The sequence below is a fragment of the Trichechus manatus genome, unplaced genomic scaffold (genome assembly GCF_000243295.1).
Source record: "Trichechus manatus latirostris isolate Lorelei unplaced genomic scaffold, TriManLat1.0 scaffold00098, whole genome shotgun sequence".
NCBI lineage: Eukaryota > Metazoa > Chordata > Mammalia > Sirenia > Trichechidae > Trichechus > Trichechus manatus.
The window spans coordinates 10762773-10788151 of NW_004444034.1; the positions used below are offsets into that span (position 1 = coordinate 10762773).

At 35.1% G+C, this 25379-nt stretch overlaps 1 protein-coding gene across 1 annotated transcript in view; it reads right to left on the reverse strand.

Moving 5' to 3' along the window:
• Positions 1–25379, reverse strand: part of RFX6 (regulatory factor X6) — a 58616-nt gene that overhangs the window by 6149 nt on the left and 27088 nt on the right. Inside the window, exons 7-16 of the mRNA XM_004382749.1 lie at positions 17711–17818; positions 14181–14258; positions 13973–14086; positions 10890–10939; positions 8615–8774; positions 6998–7142; positions 4966–5075; positions 3914–4031; positions 2340–2462; positions 845–1051 (exon numbers count right to left, since the gene is read on the reverse strand). Coding sequence (XP_004382806.1) covers positions 845–1051; positions 2340–2462; positions 3914–4031; positions 4966–5075; positions 6998–7142; positions 8615–8774; positions 10890–10939; positions 13973–14086; positions 14181–14258; positions 17711–17818 — 1213 coding nt within the window. The remainder of the gene's footprint in view (positions 1–844; positions 1052–2339; positions 2463–3913; positions 4032–4965; positions 5076–6997; positions 7143–8614; positions 8775–10889; positions 10940–13972; positions 14087–14180; positions 14259–17710; positions 17819–25379) is intronic.

Sequence of the window (25379 nt, forward strand, 5' to 3'; positions counted from 1 at the left end):
CTGTTAGCTTCCTGGGCTCTAATTTTCCATTGGTGCAGTTAGGGTCCTCAACTACAAGGCTCTTCTAGGTTTAAAATTCTATGCTTTCAATGAAGGAATATATATAAACCCACCATTTGCCACTGAGTCAAGTATGACTGATGGCCACCCCATGTGTCAGAATAGAACTGTGTTCCATAGGTTTTTCAGTGGCTTATTTTTCAGAAGTAGATCAGCAGGCCTTTCTTCCAAGTCACCTCTGCGTAGAACTGAACTTCTAACCGTTCAGTTAGCAGCCAAGCATGTTAACCATTTGCACCACCCAGAGCCTCCAATGTATATAAAAGGACTTCAGAAAAGACCAAGGCAGTAATCAGATTTAAAGTATTATCTATTAACTAGTTCAAGACACTAAACATTTAGCTTGGCACAAAGGGGACCCTAGGTTAAAGGGGAAAAATTATTGTAATGGTTATCTTAACACGGCCAAATTCACTTTTTAATAGAGGAAGAATAAAGCCTTCTCAAAAGTCAAAAATAACTAAGCAATCTATTTCTTTTTAATCTTCAACATCTTAAGGATTTTTTTTGTAGAACTGTTCTATTTTCTTCTTCCACTAAATGAAGATAACTATTCATACTTCTGCTATAACTTAGCAAAATGTATACCTATGTTAATAATGGTATTAATAAAGATGTGAATGGCAATTGCTGAAAAATCACAAAATATTATAAAGCCAGTTAAGATAAGCTTTTTTATTCTTGGAATCCCTGGAAGATACTAATTGCTAAAAAAAACAAAGGAATAGGCTCCCCTAAGATTTGTTGAAGCATAAGTGGTTCTCTTGGATGTTTCACAGCTTACCTGTGAGCGGCAGATTGTCTGTGTTCCCAGCTGGGAATGGATGCAGAGCAGGGGTTAAACCTCCAGGTTGACTGGATGACAGAGGAAGGTAGGTTGTCTCTACATGGCTTTCATTCTTCACAGTGTCACTGGTGACTGTGCTCCCTTTATTACGGTTGGCCAGAAAGCATGAACTTGGAGAAGCAGTGAAGGTAGCTTTACTTGCATCTGGAAAGTTTTTTTTAATAAGAAAGCTAAAATCATTCCTATTTTCCCAGTATGTTAGCCCAAATAAAAGAAACTGAAAATGTTTCATGATTGTGTGATTAATCTAGAACCTCCTGAGAAATGTTTTCTGTAGGAAACAAGGCTGGCAGACTTCTGATCTTGGCAATGATGGTTTTTGTTAACTGTGTGATCCTGGAAATAGATGTGTTCTGAGGTGCACTAAATAATCCACTCTGAAGTGAACATTCATCAAAATGCAAGTCATCATATCCCAAATGGATATATGCCCTTCCTTCTCTAATTCCTATAACCCACTGAAAAAACCCGTTGCTGTAAAGTCAATTCTGACTCATAGCAACCCTATAGAACAGAATAGAGCTGACCCATACGGTTTCCAAGGAGCAGCTAGTGGATTCATGAAGCAGTATGGTGTAGTGGTTAAGAGCTACAGCTGCTAACCAAAAGGTCAGCAGTTCAAATCCACCAGGCACTCCTTGGAAACTGTATGAGGCAGTTTTACTCAGACCTACAGTGTCGCTATGAGTCAGAATCAACTCAGTGGCAATGGGTTTGGGTTTTTTTCTTTTTTTTGGTAAAGCAGTATACCACATGTGTTACCTCGAATTATAGTTATTTCTTATATTATAATCACCTCTCTGACTGCATCGAAATTCCCAGAAGTTAAGAACACCAATTTATGTCCTTAAGAGTTTTCAGTAGACTAGTTCGACTACCTGTTACCTGTTGCTGTCGAGTTGATTACGATTCATAGCCACCCAATAGGACAGAACAAGTTGCCAAGACTGTGATCTTTACAGAAGGAGATCACAAAGTCTTCTTCCCACAGAGCGCTGGTGGGTTCGAACAGCTGACCTTTCAGTTAGCAGCCAAGTGCTTAACCACTGTGCCACCAGGGCTCTTGTACTTTGACTACTCTATGAATGAATTCAGGAAAGGAAAAACAGTGCTCCAATAGTCTTAGCATACTGTAAATAGTGACATGTTTGAGGGGAACTCTGAGACTATTATAAACCCACCTAACACATGCACTCACAAATTCTTAGGTTTAAACAAAGACATATGAATAACAAGATAAACCTGAAAACAAAACCCATTGCCGCCAAGTTGATTCCAACAAACAGGGACTCTGTAGGACAGACTAAAACTGCCCCATAGGGTTTCCAAGGAGCAGCTAGTGGATTTGAACTGTTGACCTTTTGTGTAGCAGCCTAACGCTTAACCACTGTACCACCAGGGCTCCAATAACAAGATAGATATGTTAAATTACCTGAATTCTTCATATATTTGTCCAACAAATTTTGCAACTCCTGCTCTTTGTCATTATTAAACTGGGTCTCCATGGCCAGAAGAATGTATTCATCGAGGAGCATTCGAATCAAATGGAAAGAACCTTGTTTGTGGATCAGAAATGAAGAGGACATTGTGAGATGAAAAACAGGGAGACACAGAGAGGGAAGGAGAAAGAGAGAGAAGTCAAGTTATCTCTGTGACCATCTCGCAACACTTTACAAGGAGCAACTGAAATAAACAAATACTTGTTGGACTTTAAATGACCTGCTAAGACCAACATGCTTAACTTGAGTCTCTAATCTTTCTGTGTACTGCCTGTCCAGCTCACTGTGTGCACTGTCTTGCCAGCTCTTTGGCCACTAATTACATCAAAGGAAAATACGGATGAAAGTGAGACATGCTTTATGCTTTAAGAGGGCACACACTGGAGTGTGATAAGCTTTAACCTGGGGAGAATGAGTTCTACTCTGCTCTATTTCTGTTTACTTTTTACTAAATAATTAGACAATGGCCAACATGGTCCGGAAAAAAAAAAAAAAATCAAGTAAGGACATGTCTTTTTAGCCTGAAATGAAATAGTCTTTGAGTTTAAAAAAGCAGAAGAGTAATTTTCATGTGAAAGATGTACTGAAGATATACTGGAAAAAAAATGTAAACTTGTTTTAACTCTTCAACAGATTTCTCCACAAAAGTCTTTTTTCATGATGAAGTTAGGCTTCACTGTTGGACAATTTAAGAAACCTTAACTATGATATTTCAAGTAACAGATTCAGCACATATTATTTATCCCTCAATACAAAGTCACTGATTTTATTAATTCTATTGAAAATTAAATAAAAACAATTTAGTTAAATTTTAATTTATTTTGTAATGTGAAGATTCCTCAAAGTACAACTTTTAAATGCTAAGGTATTGCGCATAAGTTTAACATTCTATCTGTAAAATAATAAGAATCATAGAAATTTTAAGGAAAAGAAGGTAGTCAGTTTTTTAAAAAGCTAGCTTGACTCAATTTGTTTCACAAGTCATACAGATCAAGAAAGATGGTTCAGACACATATGAGAATGTATCTTCTAAGCTGCTCTTTGATTCCTGGAGTGCAGCTATGTGGGTGCCCAGAAAAGATGCAAAAATTTGCCATATTGCAATGAGTAGGGTCTTTGAAAAATAATGTCTTAGTCATTGCTTATTTGTTTAACAAAGAAAATTTACCCAGGGACTGGTGGAATATAATGATAATGGCTGCTATTCATTAAGAGTTTATAGGGTTCTAGGCAATCTGGTTTTATATACAACATCTCACTAAAGTGCTTACACAACCCTGTAAGAGGTATATTCTCTCCTTTCTAAAACGAACAGATTAGCTTGGGTAAAGCCCACAGCCAGCGAGAAACAGGATTTAACGCTGCATGTGGTCTGACTCCAAAAGCCATGGTCTACTGGCTCAATACTCAGATATGGTTTGAGAAGTGAAGGTGCCATGTATTTAAAAATTAACATGACAAATGATATAATTCCTTTAAGAAGAGTTTTATAAAGCACATAGGATACCAAAACTGGATGCATTGTTCAAGGTGAGATTATGCATTACTCGAGCACCAAAAAAGCTCCACTTCAGCAGAAAGTCTTGAGCTCTCTTCTTTAATGATCTTCCATTTTGTTTGCTGGTCTAAAAGTAAAAGAACAAGACGAAAGCTATAAAATCTGTCATCTCACTGCTACATGCATCCTAAGTTAGATCAAGAGGTAGAGAAACTGTCTGACAAATGGGCAGATGGCGTGCCATGCCATTTATTTCTTCACGTAAAATTGTCTGTCCTGGGATTTTAATTTTGGCCCCTCTTTACTACAGTTTTAAGAGTAATAGGTCTTTATTCTATATGATTTTGTTACCTGATAGAATTAGACAACAAAATGAAATAGTTTATAAAATAGTCTTACTTTTAATTTTCCTTTGACAGAACTTTAAAGAGAACAGAAGGTGAAGTGGGAAGGAAGGGTTATACGTTCTGTGAATTATTAACCCAACTTCTCTGGTCCTGAATGATAATCTGTTTTCCCTCCAGAAGAAAGCAAGTCCCTAAGCTATAACTAGTTTCCTTGATATGGAATGACTAACAACAACTAGTGATGGATATATTTGTTCTTATTGCCTTGCTTCATGATGGATGACTTGAAGGTTAACTGAAAGAGTTGAAGAAACCATATAGGAGACACAAAATACTGAACTGTTGGAATTCAGAACTACAAATGCTTAAAATCATAGTTTCTGTCAATATTTATGAGAACTTGCTTTTAAAAAAAGATATAGGTCTTTCCAGTTTCTAAGTTTATCTTTCACTACTGATATTACTCAGTTCTAAGTTTACTGACTGATAGCAAGGGCAGAGTGTCTTGCACTCCTCGGTCAATAAAGGAGGAATAGAATTGAATCCATGCCCGAAGTTCTCAAATCTGGCACCTATTCCTGATTTTGGTTTTTGGGCTGCCTTATTTGTAGGGCTACAAAACCTTTGCAAAGCCTTTTTACACACAACCTGTCATCCCACCCCCACAAGTCTTAATGAAAATATTTGTTTTCTGAATCTGTCATTGAAAGGTACCTTAATAACTCTCTGCTCTACCACTGTATCCAACCATTCAATAAAAGCCTCCACGGTGGCATTTTTCTTAAGGAGATCCTTCAGTTCTTGGAACACTGTAATAGAGTCATCTGTCATGAAAAAAAGAAAAGAAAACAGACTATTGCAGTCTACTTTCAACCCAAGAGAAAACCTATAACCAGGACTGATTAATAATTTTATAGTATAAAAGGGAGAGAGAGGTAGATTAAGTTAAATGAGTGAAAGGAATTAACTTCATATTCTGAGAATAACTACTACAACAAAAAAACTTTAGTCCTTTACCAGTCAAAGTTTTAATTGTAAGTGTATGAATCTTGGCATATACAGAAATACAGGTCTATACATTATATATAGGTATATACTAGGCAAGAATATTGAAGTTGTCAATATAGTTGAATGTTCATTTTGAATCCAGTGCTTTCATTAAATGGAAAAGATTAGTTAAAAGCTAATAAATAAACTAAGCTAAGCTTTTTGATTTCCTGCTTTCTGAAATGTCATTTCATTTGAGCAAAAATTAAATTTTGCACTGCAGAATTATGCCACTTACATGAATAATCTTTTATTATGTAAAATGTAAAGGAGCAATTTAAAACTATCATTTTATTAAAGACTTTGAGGGTTAATGAATCAGGGTAATATAATTTTATGCTACGAAACAGAAAGTAGAGTTGAGGTTGGATTGTTCCCTGAGAGCAGTCTGTTATTTGTGCTATAGCCTATAAGAGGCTGCAGTTTTTGTATTTTCAGAAGGGAGGGAGAATTTTAAAAAAAAAAAAAAGCAGCTGCCATTGAATCAATTCCTACTTATGGTGACCCCATGCGCATCAGAGTAGAACTGTGTTCCATAGGGTTTTCAGTGGCTGATTTTTTGGAAGTAGATTGCCAGGCCTTTCCTTCAAGTAGTTTCTGGGTGGATTCCAACCCAACCACCGGCCAAGCGTTTGCTGTTTGCACCACCCAGGGACTCCAAGGGAGAAATAAGGGACTATTATCCCTTGGAAATCAAGCCTAGTTGTCTAATCACATGTATTGGCTCTGCTAAGTTTTATCAGATGGTCTAAACTTCAGCAGAGGGTCTCTGCTTTGGAAAACAGTATTGTGCTGAGATATAATTTTTTTTTTTTAATGATACTAATAGCGTAAAATACATATACCAACAACCACCCTGTTGCTGTGGAGTCAATTCTGACTTGTAGGGAACCTATAGGACACAGTAGAACTGCCCCATAGGGTTTCCAAGGCTGTAATCTTTATGGAAGCAGACTACCACAGCTTTCTCCTGTGGAGCAACTGTTGGTTCAAACTGCTGACCTTTCGGCTAGCAGCTGAGCACTTACCACATTTTAACAAAAATAATGAGCACCTTCTACCTTTGTTTGCCAACTGCTCCCTCCCCCAGTGAGGTATTTTCCTAAACGTTGCTATGCCATTTTTTTTACACACTGCCTTTAAAAAATTAGCATAGTGCACTTACAGAAGTGTCTTGAATGGTGAGGAAGCTGCTGGCAAACAAAAGTAGCAGACGCATGCTATTTGCCTAAAAATACTGTAACCACTGCACCACCGGGACTCCTTAAAACACATATGAATGTGTATATATGTAATGTAAGAAAACTCACAAAGCTCAAAGCCATGATGATTTCTAGGTAATGAGATTGCAGATGGCTTTTATTTTCCTCTTAATATTTTAGTATTTTCCAGGTTTTCACAGTAAATACAACTGTTTTAAGAGAACAATTTCATTTTATTAAAAATTTTATTTAAAATATTTCTATAAGCCAGGGGTACAATTTTGTGTCCTGGGGACATTTGGCAAATGTCTGAAGAATCTTTGGTTGTGACAGCTGGAGGGAGACTGCTATTGGCATCTAGTAGGTAGAGGTCAAGGATGCTGCCAAGAATTCCGTAAAGTACAGGACAGCCCCTCATAACAAAGAATTGTCCATCCCAAAATGCCAACGGTGCCAAGATTGAGAAACCCTGCTCTAAACAAAGAGACCAGACTTACGTTCAGTGTAGATATCAGATTCAGTGTCTGTGCTGCCTGAAATGGTGAGGAGGGCTTGAGATACAATACTATTCAAGTCCACCTTTTCAATATCAGATACCATAGAATTCACGACATGCTGGTCAAAGAGAGCTGGTCTGGCAATCTGCATAGAGAAAGTAAAAAAGATACTAAACTATATCATTTATATCCTATTTAAAGAAAAGTTTTAGTTTCTAGAATAATAAATAGTTCCTAGAGGGAAAGGTATCATAGATAACCTTTTTTTTTTTTTTTATTTTAAAGCTAAAACAAATATTGAAGCTCAGGATCATATATGCTAAGGTTTGAAAAATATTTTTGAATTTAGAAAATGAATCTTTTCAACCATAGTCACATAATAAGGATTTTTAAATGTTACGTTTCTTATCTGGAACTATCTCAAGTTAGTCCTTAAAAAGTTAGGGGCCTACAAGAGACAGAAAGGGCCACAGAAACCAGAGACTTCATCAGCCTGAGACCAGAAGAACTAGATGGTGCCCAACTTACCACAATGACCACCCTAACAGGGAACACAACAGAGAGTCCCTGATGGAGCAGGAGAAAAGTTGGGTGCAGAACTCAAATTCTAGTAAAAAGACCAGACTTAATGGTTTAATTGAGACTGGAGGGACCCTGGAAGATGTGGCCCCCAGACTGTCTGTTAGCCCAAAACTAAAGGCATTCCTGAGGCCAACTCTTCAGACAAAGATTAGACTGGACTATGGGGACATAAAATGATACTCGTGAAGAGTATGCTTCTTAGCTCAAGCAGATACATGAGATTAAATGCGTAGCTCTCATCCGAAGGTGAAATGAGAAGGCAGAGAAGGTCAGGACCTGGCTGAATGGACACGGGAAATCCGGGGTGAAAAGGAAGAGTGTGCTGTCACGGTATAGGGAGAGCAAGCAGGGTCACAAAACAATGCATAAATTTTTGTATGAGAGACTAACTTGAATTGTAAACTTTCACTTAAAGCACAACAATAATAAAAAAAAAATTTAAGGGGCTAGAAACCTTCATAAAGCAAATGATCATGAACAGGGTATTACATTTTAACATGGTATTCCTAAGCTAAAAATTACTTTTTCCTCCCTACTTAAGAGAGTCATAATTCGTAGGCAGTTTAAAATGTCTTGAGTTTGTGTTTCACAACATTAAATATCACATGGGCTCATTCCCCACAAACTTAATTTTTACCAATTGGATTCACATGGCAAATAAGTGTTTTACATTTCAATTGCATTCAAAATTTTTTTTTACGTTTCATTTTGAAATAATTTTAAATTTATAGAAAATTGTGAAAATGTTGCAGAGTTTCAATACACCTTTCATCCAGCTTCCCCAAATTTTGTTCTTAAATAACCATAGAACATTATCAAAATCAGGAAATAAACATTGGTGCAATAATATCTCAGACCCAATTCAAATTTCACCAATTTATCTACTAAAGTTGCTTTTTCTCTTCTAGGATCTTACATTGCATTGAATCGTTAGGTCTCCTTAATCTCCTTCAATCTACGAAAGTTTCTGTTTTTCCTCACCAGTAAATTCAGTCTGGATTTGGTGACTCAAAAACCCTAGGCTTACCCACTTACCTGAACAAGATGTAAGAAAGATGTTTGTCGTTTCAGAGAAGATACAAATCTTCTCACGATAGGTATTTTCTTGTCAGTTAGGGCTTCTGGCAAGTTCTCCAAGGATGAAACAACCCACTGTTCCCAATTTTTAGCAAAGTTTCTTATGTCTGCTAGTAAGCTATAAAGAAAACTATGTGTTAAATACTAAATTGTTCAAAACCGCATTAAACAAACATAATTTAATGGAGGTATGCTATTATTCTGTGATTCTAGGAGCATGACTTTTGAAGTCAGAATCAACCTAGTTTTGCCATTTATCATCTTGGTCAAAATACTCGGCCTTCTCAAGTTCCAGTTTCCCCATCTGTTAGGTGAGATAAAGATAGTATCTGTCTCATAGAATTATAGCGAGGATTAAATTAAATAATTCATGCAAGGTGCTTAAAGTCTGGCATACAGTCAGTGTTCAATAAACAATACTACTATTATTATTATTAACTCATGATGCAATTATTTTCTACAAAATATTTCAATGACGATGTAAGCATGCACTTGATTTTGCAACTCTCGGCTTTTTGAGACATAATATTAAGAGACCATATTTCTATAATCCAATATAATTTTTCATGGTGAATTATCCAAATCACATTAATTATAGGATTCTCCTTAGAAAATTGCAAGGGTTGGTTGTGAGAGCATATAAAAAAAAAATCAGTCAACGATCTACATACTTTACCTCAACATAAAAAATCTATACATATTTGGAATTATGTGTATGGCGGGGAGCAGAGACGTGGTACAGGAAAAAGAGTAGGCAGAGTTTGGAGTTAAACAGACCTCAGTTAAAATCTAGGCTCTTATTACTAACTAGGTGACTCTGGGCAAATAAATTAATTTCCTTCTGCTCCTAAGTTCCTCATTTGTGAATTTTGGATCATGATAGTTACTTTGGAATAGTCTAACAAGTTGTGTTATTGTGTTAAAAAACCCAACTGTTCGATGATGAGGAATTGGTTAAATACAGTATTTTCCAGATACTGGAAATCTATGCAACCATTTTTTAAAAATGTTGTTCTATATTTATTGATATGGAAAAATTTTCACAATACACTACTGTAGTATGTATATTATGGTTCCATTTGCTAAAATGTATATAGTATATTTACCGATACTCCCTGAAAAAGTCTTTGAGGTAATAATCTAAGACTTTAACAATGTTATGAGATTATAAGTGATTTTTTTAATTGCACTTATAAATGTTTTCATTTTTCTACAATGAGCATGAAATGCTTGCATATTTAAAAGATAAATACATATATGAATAATCCCTTTCAGTGTTATCGTAGGAATTAAATGAAATAATTTATATAAAGTCCTCAAACCCATGTTGTGCTTAATAAAGCGTAACTATCATCATTATTATAAATAGTCATGAGGCTAGATGTCTGACGCTAAGTAAGCACAGCCATTCTTCTGCGACATAGAAATGTAAGCTTATCTGATTCAGAGAACAGGTTAGATGTTTAAAGGATTCAAACTGATAATTAAAAGGAACTATTGTCAAGGCCAATACCAACTATTATATAAATACATAAAACAATTTAGAAGAAAAGGTAAGTAAAAAATAAAATCTATTTTATTAATCAGCATGTATTTACTGAACACCAACTATGTCTAGTCCTACATGTATTTTTGCCCCCAAATCCTAAAATAAATTTTATTATTTCATTAGCTTTTCTTTTCAAAAGAAAATTTGATTCTTTTTTCAAATTTCTATTGTTCTCCCACTAGAAAAGATTTTGTAAAAAGTCTTCAGGTATCATTTCAATAAACTGTTTGAGCTCTTATTCTTTTGTTAAAAGGTGGTAACTCCATTAACACTATTTTCTGATGTTTGCAATTAAGACTAAAGTTAATAACAAAAACATAAGAATTTTCAGCATAGTCTTATTATTGCGGCTATTTTCCATCTATTAGTACTATTTATCTTTCTGAAGCCAGTTTCCAGTGAAGAATTTTCTCAGTATTTTGATGGTCAATCTCACTTAAGTATCTATTTTTTAATTGGTGGCTCTCAAATTAAAGGGATTTCAGGATTGTTCCACCAATTTTGTATAATGAGGTTTAAATATAAGGATTGAGGTACATCTCTCCCAGCTGACACAAAGGGACAACAGAAAGAAAACAATCTTCTTGGTGAACAAAGGAATTACTTTCTAATATTTTCCTTTAATATATGTATAAGGTTAAACCTTATGCTAAGAAACTAACATGTTTTATTGACTGAACTTACCTTTCAGGCATTTCTTGCATTGTTGCAGGAATGAGTACCTCGGTAAGAACCTTAATTACAGCACAGGAGAGTTAGCATAAATCTTTACCATTAATATTTCTATAAAAAGACACTCATTTTTTGTCAGTTACTTTTTCTTACTAGCTTCCTAGAGAATAACATGTTAACTCCTTTCTGAAAGTTATAATTTTGTCACTAAAATGAATGTTTGTATGAGTTCTATGTGTATAAAAGTCAGGGGGACAAGGGGTCTAAAAACATGGGCAATTAAGCAGGTGACACTAACATACTGGGTACAGAGGGCCGATTATCAGAACAGAAAGGGCACTGACATGAAAGGGCTAGACTGAGCCCTAAAAGTGGTTATGATGGTATGTAGGTATTTGATGAGAACTATTAGAAAAGAGAAATTAGGATATGTTGACTGATCTCAGCTCAGGAAAAACTATGATTAATAAAAGAGGTGAGGAGCTGGATAGGATAAGAGCAGTGCAGATCCACTGGGCTGGCTAATAAACTGGGGAAGAGGACCCAGAGATCTAGAAGAGAAGATATTTCAAAATGTAGATAGACACTAATCTACAAGAGCCTTATAGCCTACCAGCAAAATTCATGTGTCTCCATATGTATGAAACAGTATTGAATGTGCCCAATGTGCTGATTACCAGTGGATTGGCCTTTAATATCATGTACTGTATTTTTACAAAAATAATGCATGCCTTCTGAGTTTGTTGGAGCCCTGGTGGCACAGTGGTTAAGTGTTTGGTTGCTAACCAAAAGGCTGGTGATTCGAATCCACCAGCCGCTCCTTGGAAAGCCTATGGGGTAGTTCTATTCTGTCCTATCAGGTCGCTATGAGTCAGAATCGAGGGGACAGCAATTTTTTTTTCCCCCTGCTTTTATTGGCCTGTGCCCTCCCCCTGTGAGGTATTTTTATAAGTGCGCTATGCTAATTTTTTATTTTTTTTACAGCAACATGTGGAAGAGGGTTGGCATGGCAGCATTTGTATTTGTGAGGAGGAGAGCCCTGACAGCAAACAAATGCAGAAGGTACATGTTATTTGCATAAAAATACAGAACTGTTTTATAGAAGGAACCCTGGTTGCACAATGGTTAAGCACTCAGCTGCTAACCAAAAGGTCAGCAATTCAAACCCACCAGACGCTCCATGGGAGAAAAAACCCTGTGAGGTAGTTCTACCCTGTTATATAGGATTGCTGTGAGTCAGAATCCACTCAGAGGCACACAATAAAAACAACACTGTTTTATGGACAAAAGCTGGCCACTCTCTAGAGGTGGGATGATGAAGATCTTGCCCATTTTACAACAGAAGCTCATTGTATACTATTCTACTTATGGTGCTCACTGTGCCTCCCTGGGCACTATGAGGAGGAGACACTAGGTTCAGTTAAAGATGTCTGATGTTATGAATTAAATTGTGTCCCCTTAAAATACGTGTTGTAGTCCTAATCCCTATACCTGTCATTGTAATCCTGTTTGGAAAGAGGATTTTCTTTGTTATATTAATTAGATCATATAACAGTAGGGTGGGTTCCAAATCCAATCATTTCTGAGTTATAAAAAGAGATCAGATACAGAGATACACACACACAGAGGAATTCATATGCCATGTGAGGATCGTCAAGGAAACAAGGAATGCCCAGGGCCACCAACTAGGAAGGAATCAATAGGACTTTCAAACTCCAGAACTGTGAGAAAATAAATTTCTGTTCTTTAAAGCCACTCATTTGTGGTCTTTCTGTTACAGCAGCACTAGGAAACTAAAACTCTTAAATGCAGGAATTTTGTGTTGAACTCAAAACAAGGGGTGGCAGTTGCCTTGGTTGACACCATGATGAGGCAGAAAGTAGGCCCGCCAGCTTCAGCTAACACCCCTCAGAAGTATACTTTATGGTCATTTCTTGAAGGAGCTGAATGATAATCCCAATGGCTTTGCCTTGGTGGTGGTTCAGGTGGGTGCATGAGCCCCAGGATTTTTCTCAGTATCACCTCTTAGAGCCACTTCCTTTCTCGATTCTAGTTGCTTCCTCAACTGTTAAGTATCACAAATATTCTGTTAGCGTAAACTAAATCTTTTCTCCCTAAATAATAGCTTCTTTTATTTGACCCAGAAAAAATGAGACAATCTTCCATCTCTTTTGTCCTGATTAAGCTAACTTGAACTGAAGGTAGAGAATATACTGCACTGGCTACTCCATTCTCTTATCGTGTGACCAGCGAGAACTGAACAGAGGATGAAAGCATGGGTTCCCTCATTCTGGCTGAGGCCTATCAATTCTTGATTTGAAAAAAGTGCCTCTGCACTGAGTCCACCTAACTTCTGCCTCACCTCTCTGCAAAGCTGAGAAACTGAGAGTGGTAATTAATTTAGGTTTTTATTTCCTAAATGCTTAAGAGTCTCAATCTGGATTCTCTTGCTCGGATTATTTTTTAAAATGAAAGATTTTTTTTTTTTCCCTATTGCAATTTAAATGTAGACAAACACTTTAAAGTACTCAGATTGCAATTTATTTTTCTCGCTCAGCTTGGATCTTTTTGCCACTCTAACAGGGAAGAGACCATGGGGGAATTAGTCTCTCCACCTTTTCCACAAGATGTTTGGCTAGAGGCCAACCAGTTTGTCTTTGTTCAGGATATCACTTGGGAACTATTATTCAGTTTGGGATCAGAACTGGACACTAAGGGATTGAAGCTAGAGATATTCAAGATCTTCAAATTATTAATCCCATGAGGATGCCTAATTCTGCATTTGCCCAAAATATTGTGAAAAAGCTGTTGTGTTATTTAATCTGAAACACCTTAAACAGTTAATAAAAATTAGCTAAGTTTTCATGTATTAGTAACTATGTCACATTTAAAATCATTCTTCGTTGTAAATAGAAATTGATTTTGTATTTTATCTAATGTAAATTTAAGCTGATTATTTTCTCATCAAAAATAAAAATGATACTGTATCTCCAGCCAGAAATAACAAATTTATTGAAAATATTTTGTAAGAATTTAAATAGAATACTATTTAAAGAAATATATGATTCACCTTTAAGATATCCAGAAGACCTTACCTTATAAAGAATTGAGTCACAAACACAGAAAATGTCAATGATAACAGGGTTTTCGAGCAGAGGAAGAAGATGATCAGGCATTCCTTGCCAAAAGTGTAATAAGAAATGCTGGATCTAGTTGCAGAGCAAAGAGTATGGACATTAAGATTTTCCCTTAACATGAATGCATATAAAGAACTGATATGAAAGCATTTTTTGTCACCCTTACCTCTTCAAAGTTTCCATTAATTGCATTGTCCAGGATGCATTGGCAATGGGTTTTGTACATCATTATGAGAGTATCAACCTATTTCAAGGAAGAAACAGCTTAACCAAAGTGTCCTTTTAACACTTCCTTCACTTGTTCATTCAACATGCACTTTTAAGCTCCTGCTATGTAGCAGGCATTGTGCTCAATACTGAGAAATCAAAGATAAAGGCACAATTCTTAGTAAATGGACAATTACAGTATACCATGACAAGAAGAGTGAAAAAGGTAGCAGGAAGCTGTGTGCAAAAGCAACATTGTAATTTTCTGCCTAATAAAATTACCTGTGGTTGGGGAAATCAACAGAAAATGGTAAAATATGTTAACTCTTCACACAGTTTTATTGAATGGATGCTTGGAACATTGTGGGACAATGGCTTCCAGTTTTGGTTTTGGAGTTGTCTAAACATGAGCGCTAGCTCCACTGCCCTGCTTACCAGGTGTGGTTTTGCACAAGTTGCTTTGTCTGTGAACTTCAGGTTTTTCATCTTTAAGTAGGGTAATAACAACACATTACTCATATTGTGTTAAGAAGATTAAATAAGACGTGATATACATAGTACAGTGCCTGGTACACAGTAAGACCTCACTAAATATTACCTAGAATTACTAATAATATCAAATGATTCATTTACTTGAAAAAGATTCAACATTAAGTGTCTATTATGAAATGTCTGTTTCCAGTTTACTGTAAATATTTGAGTTGTGTCGTGTTAAACATATTCTTAATTTGCTATGGATTAGAACTAGATTAATACTCCAGCAATTTAACAATATGCAAAATAAATATTTTATAAGCTGGAAATATTTGGATCTATGAGTACTCATTTTGTGCTCAATGTGAAAAGGTGTATAGGTTAAAATTGTGAGCTTTGCTCTTGGACTACCTGGATTTAATCCCAGCTCAGATCTGCCACTTACTAGCTGTGTGACATCAGGCAAAATATTTAACATTTGTGTGCTTTCATTCCATCATTTCTAAAATGGAGTTGCTAATAACAGTAACTCTGTAATAGAGTTGTTATGAGGATTAAATGAATTAACACATGTAAAGCAGTTAGAAGAATCCCTGGTACATATTAAGAAATCAACAGATGTTAGTATTTTTATTCCCAATAACATCTAGGGTGGTGGTAGTGATGTAGGTGTCCTACCGTAACCTTTGCTCTCCTCCCTAAATTCCTGCAGCCCAGTGAGTTCACACATCTCTGTGGTCTAGCTCACAGCTGTACACTGATGACATGCAAATTACCAATCTATCTCCAAGGAGGTATGCTGACTACAGGACACCTCTAACAGGATGTGTCACCATCAGTATAAATAAGACTTGCTCTGTGCTTTAGGCAACATCGGTATGTTTTCAGATGGGTCACCAATATTCACTTCTTAGATGAGGATTAGGACAACAGGAAAAATGGAAGCTGTGAATCATACCTTGGTAACTGTTGTCAAAATTCGTAACTGTTGTCAAAAATTAACCCTTTGAGCCCTGAAGCTTACTAAAATACAAGTAAGCTTTTATCGTCACAAGCATTTCTCCTTTTTTATGTCAAGATTTATTTCTTTATACACAAATCATCAAAAATGTATAATCTTACTAGTGTACTTTCTTATTTATTTAATATTTATATAGTCTTAGAACAATAAATTTTAATCGTAGTACTTTGTATTCTTTAACAAAAATTTTACTCAAGAACACAGGCAAGGCTTACCTTCATTAAAATCAGCGAGGGAGCGGTAGGGGTGGCAGTTGCCTCAGTTGACACCATGATGAGGCAGAAAGTAGGCCCCCCAGCTTCAGCTAACACCCCTCACTGGAGTTAGTATCCCATCAGGCAATTTCCATCCTTTCTGCCTTAATAAAGAAGGTGCTTAAAGTGCTTAGCTTCAGCCCACCCCTCTTTCTGGGACTGACAAGCTAGCTGGGGAACTGGCCTACCAGCCAAGAAGGTGAAAGACAGGGCCCAGTTGTCCTCAAGACACAAAGAGATATGTCAGTCCATGGTGTTCATGATGGGGTCCACAGGGAATGAACTTAGAAACCAGGAGTTATATAAGCACCTTGATAGCTGGGTAAGAAATGATCTACAGGCCGGTTTTTTAAGTTGATAGGTAAGAAATTCCTTGGAGGCTAGCAGAGAAGCTGAAATGAATTATTGGGACATATTCCCCACCTCTTTTTTTTCCTTTGTTGCTCTCTCTTTCCTACTCTTACCGTGTATATTTACACAGTAAACATCTTCACAATATATTTGCATGTAAGCAATCCTCTCCACAGAAGTGACCCAACAATACCCTCTCCTAAAATCCCGTGTTCCCTGAGCTCCCTCTGATTTACACAGGTTTCCCACAAACTGCTACTAATTAACATACACTGCCAGTTTTTCAAATCTGAAGTCATAATATCACACATTGCATCTATAAGGTAAACATACTTTTTGATAAACTTGAGAAATGTGATGGGGGACAACAGTGGGAAGTGGAAATATTTCAGAAGACTTGCTTGGAATAGGCACCTGAGAATTATTTTCAACACTCTGCCTATTCTTAACTGGAGGGTATGTCTCTCTCTTCAGAACGAAACCTGGAAGTTACTGTGCATCCCTCCTTACCTATCAGTAGATCCTTTTTTTTTTTGTAAATCAGTATGCTATATTTATTTTGTGTTTTGATGCAGAGCCCATTGTTAACAGCTGGGCATTGGTTAATCTATCTTTGCACCTCAAAAATGTGAACTGACTATGAAAAGTGTTTTCCTCAATTGCTAACGAAATATGAACTTAGTTGAAAGAAAAAATGTATAAATCAGCTATGCTCTGATTTATTAATGACCCTGCTATTAGTCAGCCAACAGGCCCCCCAAAACAACTCTAAAGATACAGAAATAGAGTAATTAGGAGAACTTCTACATTAGCAACAAAAAGTTATCTTCAAGATTATTTATAAATTGAATCCTCTGCAAATGTCTCTTTGTTAACTTTTTTAAAAACTGCAAGTATAAGAAAGCACTGAGTTTTAGAACTGAAAGGAAACTTTACCAATTATCTAGTGTAGTCCTTGCTTTCATCTAGATATCTTCCCCCAGTACTAGACACAGAGTCTGTCTCAGAGAAGAGCTTGATAAACTACTGAATGAAATAAAATAGAGCTAATCCAACATACGAAGTTTATAACTGAGGAAAATGCATGTGATAAACTCCCTCTAGTATTGTCTTCCTCAGTATAAAGGAGTTTTAAATAAAAATAGCCTTTAATCTTTTGAGGTATATTTTACTACCTTCTGATTATGTACTATCATGGAGATGGTAAATAATTAATTGGAAAGTGTTTAATCGATGTTAGTAAACGTTCGTCCCTCATATAAATCAGTCAATTATGTTTGTTTATGCAGATTTCTGACTGCTTCCTGCAAGTGCTATGATATTCCCAGCAAACTGAGATATGGAACCAACATATCAGAAAATCAATAGAGAAGTATCTTTAACTGATACCTTGTCTTTAGAAATGCATCCTTGGTACACAAGGTGTTGTGCACTCGGGAATTCTGGAAGAAGTGTTCCAGTTTTTGAGCTCAGTGAGTATTTCCGAGTAAAGCCACCCTTAGAAAAAACATGAAAAGAAATAAATCATTATGAACTATATGGCTCTAAAATACAATTTGAATAAAATAGAAACCTATAAAATTTCATTCTTCTTCATCCCACAAACCAGGAGAAATTAGGATATTCTGAGGAAACTGTTTAGATTGTGTAACTGAATTAACTGGACATGTCAGCAGAACTATCGTTTACAAATCATAAATAGTTTCATAGTCAGGAAACTTTCATATAACTTCAGATTTTCGTTTTAAACTTTTGTCAGTTTTCACAACTTTTTGAAATTTAAGTTCATCTTTATTAATGGTTTGGGTTTCAGAAAATCTGCCTTGAGAACCACTGAAATTATTTTAACTATAAAGACTCAGAGATTGCCCAATTCAACCCCCTCATTTATGGATTCAGTAAATGAGATGTTGAGAAGGTTAAGTAATCTATCAGGTGTCAGAGATAATTAGTGGTAGAATGGTGACTATTGTCGAAGTGTTCTGATTCCCAAACTAGTTCTCTTTTCCACCCAGCCTCCCCTTATCCTAAGTTCAGATATTTGTTGTCCTTTCTATTCTCTTGGGGAAGGCACACCTCTGGCAGTTTTCAGAAAATGAGAGAAAGTGACAAATAGCAAATAATACATAATGCTGTAGTGCTTATGTGCCTACTAGAAATACAGAAAGAGGGAATGAATATTTACGACAGAATTGATAATTGATTGCTCCTGCTCCACAAACAAAATTTTAACAAACTGATCGTGATAAAAACTTTGGGAAAAGAATGAAATTGTGAATATGGAATATGGTAAAGAGAATAGTCTTCATGCCAGGGACCGAATTCCATTCTTTCCCATAGTTCTCCCATATTTGCTTCTAGAGTTTTTGTTGTTGTTTGCTTCTGTCTGTCATGTTGAAGAGGTTTACTACAGGAAAGATTTATTATAACATAGGTAGGTTGGGTTTCCACCCTGCCTTATTCTCAAACTTTGTAAGTAGATCCTCGTAGACTTACATGGTAGATAGCGAAGCAATTGGGAGATACTTTACAAGCACGGATTTCTTACTGACTGATTCCATATGTGTTTAATCAATTTTATATTTAAAGTGTAGTAGAAATCCATTTCTTTCAGATTAGGTTTTAATATGAGTAGAAAATGAATTATTTTGATTAAATAACTTCTTAAAATTAATAAACAACTACATAAATAATTAAGTTTCATAAAACTGATATAATAGCACAGCTGATCCCAACCTACTCCATTTAATCTGTCTTAATAATTCAAGATGTGCTTCAAAGATTTTCAAAGCTTTGGGTTTGCCATTAATGAACACTGATTACCATTTCACTGTCAAAGAATGATACTGTCAATATATAGAAAGAAATAATACAGAATGTAAGACAGCAGAGAATTTAATCTTAAAGGAAGAAAAAGGTATGGCAAAATATGAAACTAACATTTGAGGGAGAAACATAACAAAAATGCACATAAATTCTAATTTTAGAGAAGTGTACACATTTTCTTATACCTTTCTCTTGAATGTAAAATCATGTTCATTCATCCCAAGGTGTAATTTGGTAAGATGGGGAAAGAGAGACAAGTAGAAACCAAAAAAAAAAAGGCAATACATTATACTGTTTATTAAATTTAAGTCAAGAATATGGGTATAGTCTCATTTTCATTAAAGAAATATAATTAATAATCAAAAATCTTTCCACAAAGAGAAAAAAAAGAAAAAAAGAACCCAGAAGATTTAACAGGTGAATTTTATCAAGCATTCAGGAAACAGGTAATTTCAAAGTTAAAAAATGTCTTTCAGAAAATAAAGGTAGAGTGATTACTTCACAATTCATTTTATAAGATTTATGCCAAAACCAGACAAATGCAGAAACAGAAAGAAAAATTATAAGTCAGTCTCACTTATTGACCATATTTGTAACAGTACCAAACAAAACATTAGCAAATCAAATCCAGCAGTGTATAAGATTGATAATAGATGAGTTTAAATTCACCACATTAACAGAAAGAAGAATATCATGTGTTATATAATCATTTCAATTGATACAGAAAAGCATTTATTAAAAATCCAACCACCATTTATTATACACATACCCATACACACACACTTTTGGTAAGATGGAAATAGAGGAAAACTTTCTTAATCATCTGAATAAGAATATAAAAAAAAAACTAAGAAAATATCATACTTAATGATAAAATATGATAAACATTTTCTTAAAAATCATGAACAAGATAAAGTTGCCGACTTTCACCACTTTTATTCACACTGTACTAGCCAGAGCAGTAAGATAAGAAAATGTAATGAAAGATTAAGGATTGAAAAGGAAGAAACAAAACTAGCATTATTTGCAACCAATGTGATTGATTACATTAAACAACTAAAATGCATAGCAACTTTTACAATTAACAAGAGTTTTTTTAGTAAAGTTGCTGTATACAAGATCAATTTAAAAATCAATTGAATTTCCAACACCAAGTAACAAACATTAAGAACACTTAATTAAAAAAAAAAAACTTTGCAAATAACAACAAATATTAGAGGATGCCTAAGAATAGGTGTAAAAAAGGTGTACAAAATTTTTATAAAAATATTCACCTTTATCAAAAGGTACTCAAGAAGTTATGAATAAGAATACTCAATATTGTTAAATGTAACAGGCTGATTCTAAAATGTTTGTGAAAATGCAAAGGATCAAGAATAGACAGGACACTCCTGATAAAAAGAACCTGACAGCAGAATTTGCACGATCAGATATCAAGAACAGACAGCTATTCTACTCATCTGGAGCAAAAGGGAAAGAATTAAACCAAATACTCAAAGAAGAAACTAGTCTGCAGGACTAATAGCCTACACAAACCACGGCCTCATCTATCCTGAGACCAAACGAAGTAGATGGTGCCAGGCTACCACTACTGACTATTCTGACACAATAGATGGTCTTGGACAGAATGGGAGAAAAACATAGAACAAAATTCAAATTCTTAATAAATACCAGACTTACTGGACCGGTAGAGACTAGAGGGAACCCCCAAGACTCATCTGAGATACACTTTAAACTTTGTACTGGAACCACACCCAGAGGTCACCTTTTAGATAATTAATAGATTGGCTTGTAAAATAATATCATCTATGAGTACTTTGCTCCTTTAAAAAAATCGTCTATATGAGCTCAAACGGTCAACATTTACTTTAAAGCAAAAATGAGAAGGAAAGGGGGTTGGGGGACATGGAAGCTAGATTAATGGAAATTAAACAACCAGAAGAGAACTAATGAGAATGTTGACACGTTTTAAAAAATGTAACCAATGTCTCTGAACAATATGTACAGAAATTGTTAAGTGGGAACCTAATTTGCTGTGTAAACTTTTGCCAAAACCACAAAAAATTTGTAATAAAAATAATAATAATAAACTACTAGATATTTATTTTTTAAAAGGAAAAAAAGAATATTATAAAGCTTTAATAAATAAAACAGTGATATTGACACAGGGATAGAACAAAAGAACACTGGAAAGAAATAGCCCAGAAAGGGCCCTTGCATACATGAATTGGCATTACAGTTTAGCAGAGATAAAAATGGCTCCCTACCACATATCACACTGAAAAATAAATTACAGATGAAATAAGAACTTCAATGCTAAGAGTAACTTTAAAATTTTTAGACAAATATATAATATCTTTATGATTTTGGAATACACAATGATTTTTTAAAAGAAGATACAAAAAACACTAACCATAAAGTAAAAAATTCATCTTCACCAAAAGACACTACAAAGTGTTGAGCCATGCCACCAACTGGGAGAAGTTATTTATAACACATAACCTATAGGATATTAGTATTTAGAATATATAAAGAAGTTCTAAGTATCAAATTTTATAGACAGAAAAATAGCGTTATCTAAACAAGGATTTCACAGAAGAAAAAATACAAATGGTCAATAAATATACAAAATAAGATATCCAAGCTCATTACCAAACAATTTTTTTCAAATTAAAACCACAGATACAAGCTTAAACCCAAACGACTGGCAAAAATGAAAACGTCATTCAACACTAAGTGTTTGTGGGATATGAGCAAAAAGAATTCTTGCACACTGCTGGAGGGAATATAAGTTGATATAACCACTTTGGAAAACAGCTTTGGCCTAAACTAAAACCAAAAAATCAAACCAGTTGTCATTAGGTCAATTCTGATTCATACACATATCCTAGGACCTAGAATTCCACCCCTGAATATATAACTTTGAGACACATGTGCATCTAGAGATTGTTCATAGGGCAAAGGTAAAATACATCATCAGTGCGATGAAACATACAGTGTGATATTTCCATACAATAGAATATTATAAAGCAGTACAAACAAAGGAACTAGAACTACATGTATTAATACTGTTCAATCACAAATCGAATGCTGGATGAAAACTTCAAGTCACAGAAGAATGTATACAGTATGAATCCACTTATATGTAGGACAAAACCAGGCGACACTAAACAATACATTGTTTAGGGATACATCATACGTGATAAAAATTTTAAGGAAAAGAAAATGAATGATTAACACCAAAATCTGGGGAGTGGTAGAGAGGGAAGGAGAAGTGATTGGGGTGGGGCACAAAGAGGATTTTTATGTGTTAGGTATTCAAGTTTTCATTTCCTGATTATTTTTTAAACTGTGCATGTGTGTGTGTGTGTTATAAATAATATGACTCCAATAAAAAATCTTGGAGTGCTAAAAAAAACATGTTGTTGTTAGATTCCATGGAGTTGATTTTCAACTCACAATGACTCCATGTGACAGAGTAGAACTGCCCCCATAGGGTTTTCTTGGCTGTAATCTCTACGGGAGCAGGTGACCAGGTCTTTCTCCCATGGAGCTGCTGGCTGGATTTGAACTGCCAACCATTTGGTTAGCAGCCGAGCACTTAACCATTGTGCCACCAGGGCTCCTAAGAAGAAAGTATATGTCTTTTATTTTAATAGTTATTTAAAACACTCATATGAATAAATAAAAGTTTTGTGTAATAGAAGCTAGCAGTATGTGTGGAGCATCACCAAGAGACAAAAGAGCCCAAAGAAAATTTTAACATATTAAATTTCTTTGACTATGTTAACAGTTGTGTACAAAGATGACGTAAATTGTATAAACCAAATAATGATATAACGTCCATAATGTTTAACGTAAAAAAAGGAAGGATTGATCAGCTGGAAAAAAAGTAAAATATGATCATTTTAATTCCAATAATATGTTTGCTATTTTAATTGTACTAAAAGAAGTACCAACTCAAAGGCCTGCTAAGAGGGTTTTCTATTTTTTTCTTTCTCTCTCTCTCTCAACTGATGAAATGGCTTCAGTGTTTTTGGGTGAACTATTAAGAATCTTATTTCCAAAAGAAAACAAGAAGGAACCTATAGAAAAGAAACAAATATGACTAGAAGGCAAGAGGGTCTGATTTATGAGAAAAGATTAAAGGAGTTAAGTTCCACGGTTTGGCTAAGTGATTACTAAAGGAGAGTATGATAACAGTCTACAAATATTTGAAAAGCATATACCAAGGAGGGGGGATTTGTTATTTGTCTTGGTACAAAGTTGGCCATGGAGGATTGATGTTAAGGAGAAGGAAACTCAGGCTATCAGGCTATCAGGGACACTTCCTGGTTGAAATGTATAAAATCAAGGACTTAATCCCTAAGAAATGATGGCAAATTCCTATAGCTCGTTAATGCAATATTTGGCCCCACAGTAGACGATACACAAGAGGGGCGGGGCGGGGCGGGGGAAGCTTTCTCTGAGCAGGCAGGGCAAAGTATTGGAATTAGTTTTTGTTATTTCTTTACTCCTATAGAAAATTTAGACAAGTTGAGAGTGATAGTTGAAGGAAGACTTGAAATTTAACTTTGAAGGATGAGTAAACTGATGTTTATATATATCCCTGTTGCCATCAAGTTGATTTCGACTCATAGTGACCTTATAGAACAGAGTAGAACTGCCCCATAGGGTTTGCAAGGCTGTAATCTTTATGGAAGCAGACTGCCACATCTTTCTCCCACAGCGCAGCTGGTGGGTTCGAATCACCAACTTTTTGGTTAGCAGGTGAGCTCTTAACCACTGTGCCACCAAGGCTCCTTTTATATATATATATTTATTTTCTGTCCTTTTTTGTTTCTACTTAACATTTCTGTGTCATTAAAATAGCCTCTTAAAAAACAAAATCATATTCAGTTCAGTAAAAGTACTATAAGTTGTATAACTATTTCTTTATTATTGGTCATTTACATTGTGTGCAGTTCTTCACTGTAGTTAATAACTATTTTGTGCATAAAGTTTTGTCTACTTTTCCTATTATTTCTTTATGTGAGATTCATAAAAAAGTATAATTAATGGGGAAAGGCGATGAACATTTTAAAGACTCTTGATACTGATCTTTCAAGTATTTTCCAGAAAGTCTGTCCTCCTTTCACCAGCAAGATGTGAAAGAGCTTATCCCACCACACCTTCACCAGCTTCACAGTAATTTATTAATATTTGATATTTGATTAATATTTGATATTTTAAGATGTTATTTTAATTTTTATTTCTGTTATAGTCCATTTTTCAAGCATTTAGTAGCTATTTGCCTTTTTCCCTTATTTGAATTGTCTGTATTTTTCACTATGTATATCTATTGCAGTCTTCATATATCTCTTATAAATTGGTAGGGTTTCTTCATGAAGTAGAAACATTATCCCATTGTCATATTTGCTGGAAATGTTTTTCCTTTGACTTCTAATTTTGTGTATGAGGCTTTTGAAACAAAGGCATTTTCAATTCCTGTATTTATCTTTCTGCTTGAGATGTATTGAACTATTTTCATGCTTAGAAAGTCATTCTCTATCAAGAAATGAGGTAAATATATTCATTAAAAGTATTATTTTTCATTTAATAATTAGATAAAATTTACACAAGGTATGAGGTATCAAAATATATTTTTTCCAAAATATTAAAATTTTTAACATCATGCTCTGAAGAATTTTATTTAATTATTCTGTGCTTCATCTTTTTCAGAAAGGACTTAAGACATTCATTGAAAAATATTTTCTTTCTTCACTGGTTGGAAAATCTCCTACATCATACACTAAATTCATATATATATACTAGGGTCTTTTTTCAAATATCTAATCTCTGCTGTTAATTTATTTTATCTATAGTTGAGTCAGTATCATATTGTTGTTGTTAGGTACCATCGAGTCGGTTCCAACTCATAGCGACCCTATGTACCACAGAACGAAACACTGCCAGGTCCTGCTCCATCCTCACAATCATTGTTATGCCTGAGCCCATTGTTGCAGCCACTGTATCAATCCATCTCGTTGAGGGTCTTCCTCTTTTTCACTGACCCTGTACTTTACCAAGCATGATGTCCTTCTCCAGGACTGATCCCTCCTGACAGCATGTCCAAAGTATGTAACACATAGTCTCGCCATCCTTGCCTTTAAGGAGCATTCTGGTTGTACTTCTTCCAAGACAGATTTGTTCATTCTTTTGGCAGTCCATGGTATATTCAATATTCTTTGGC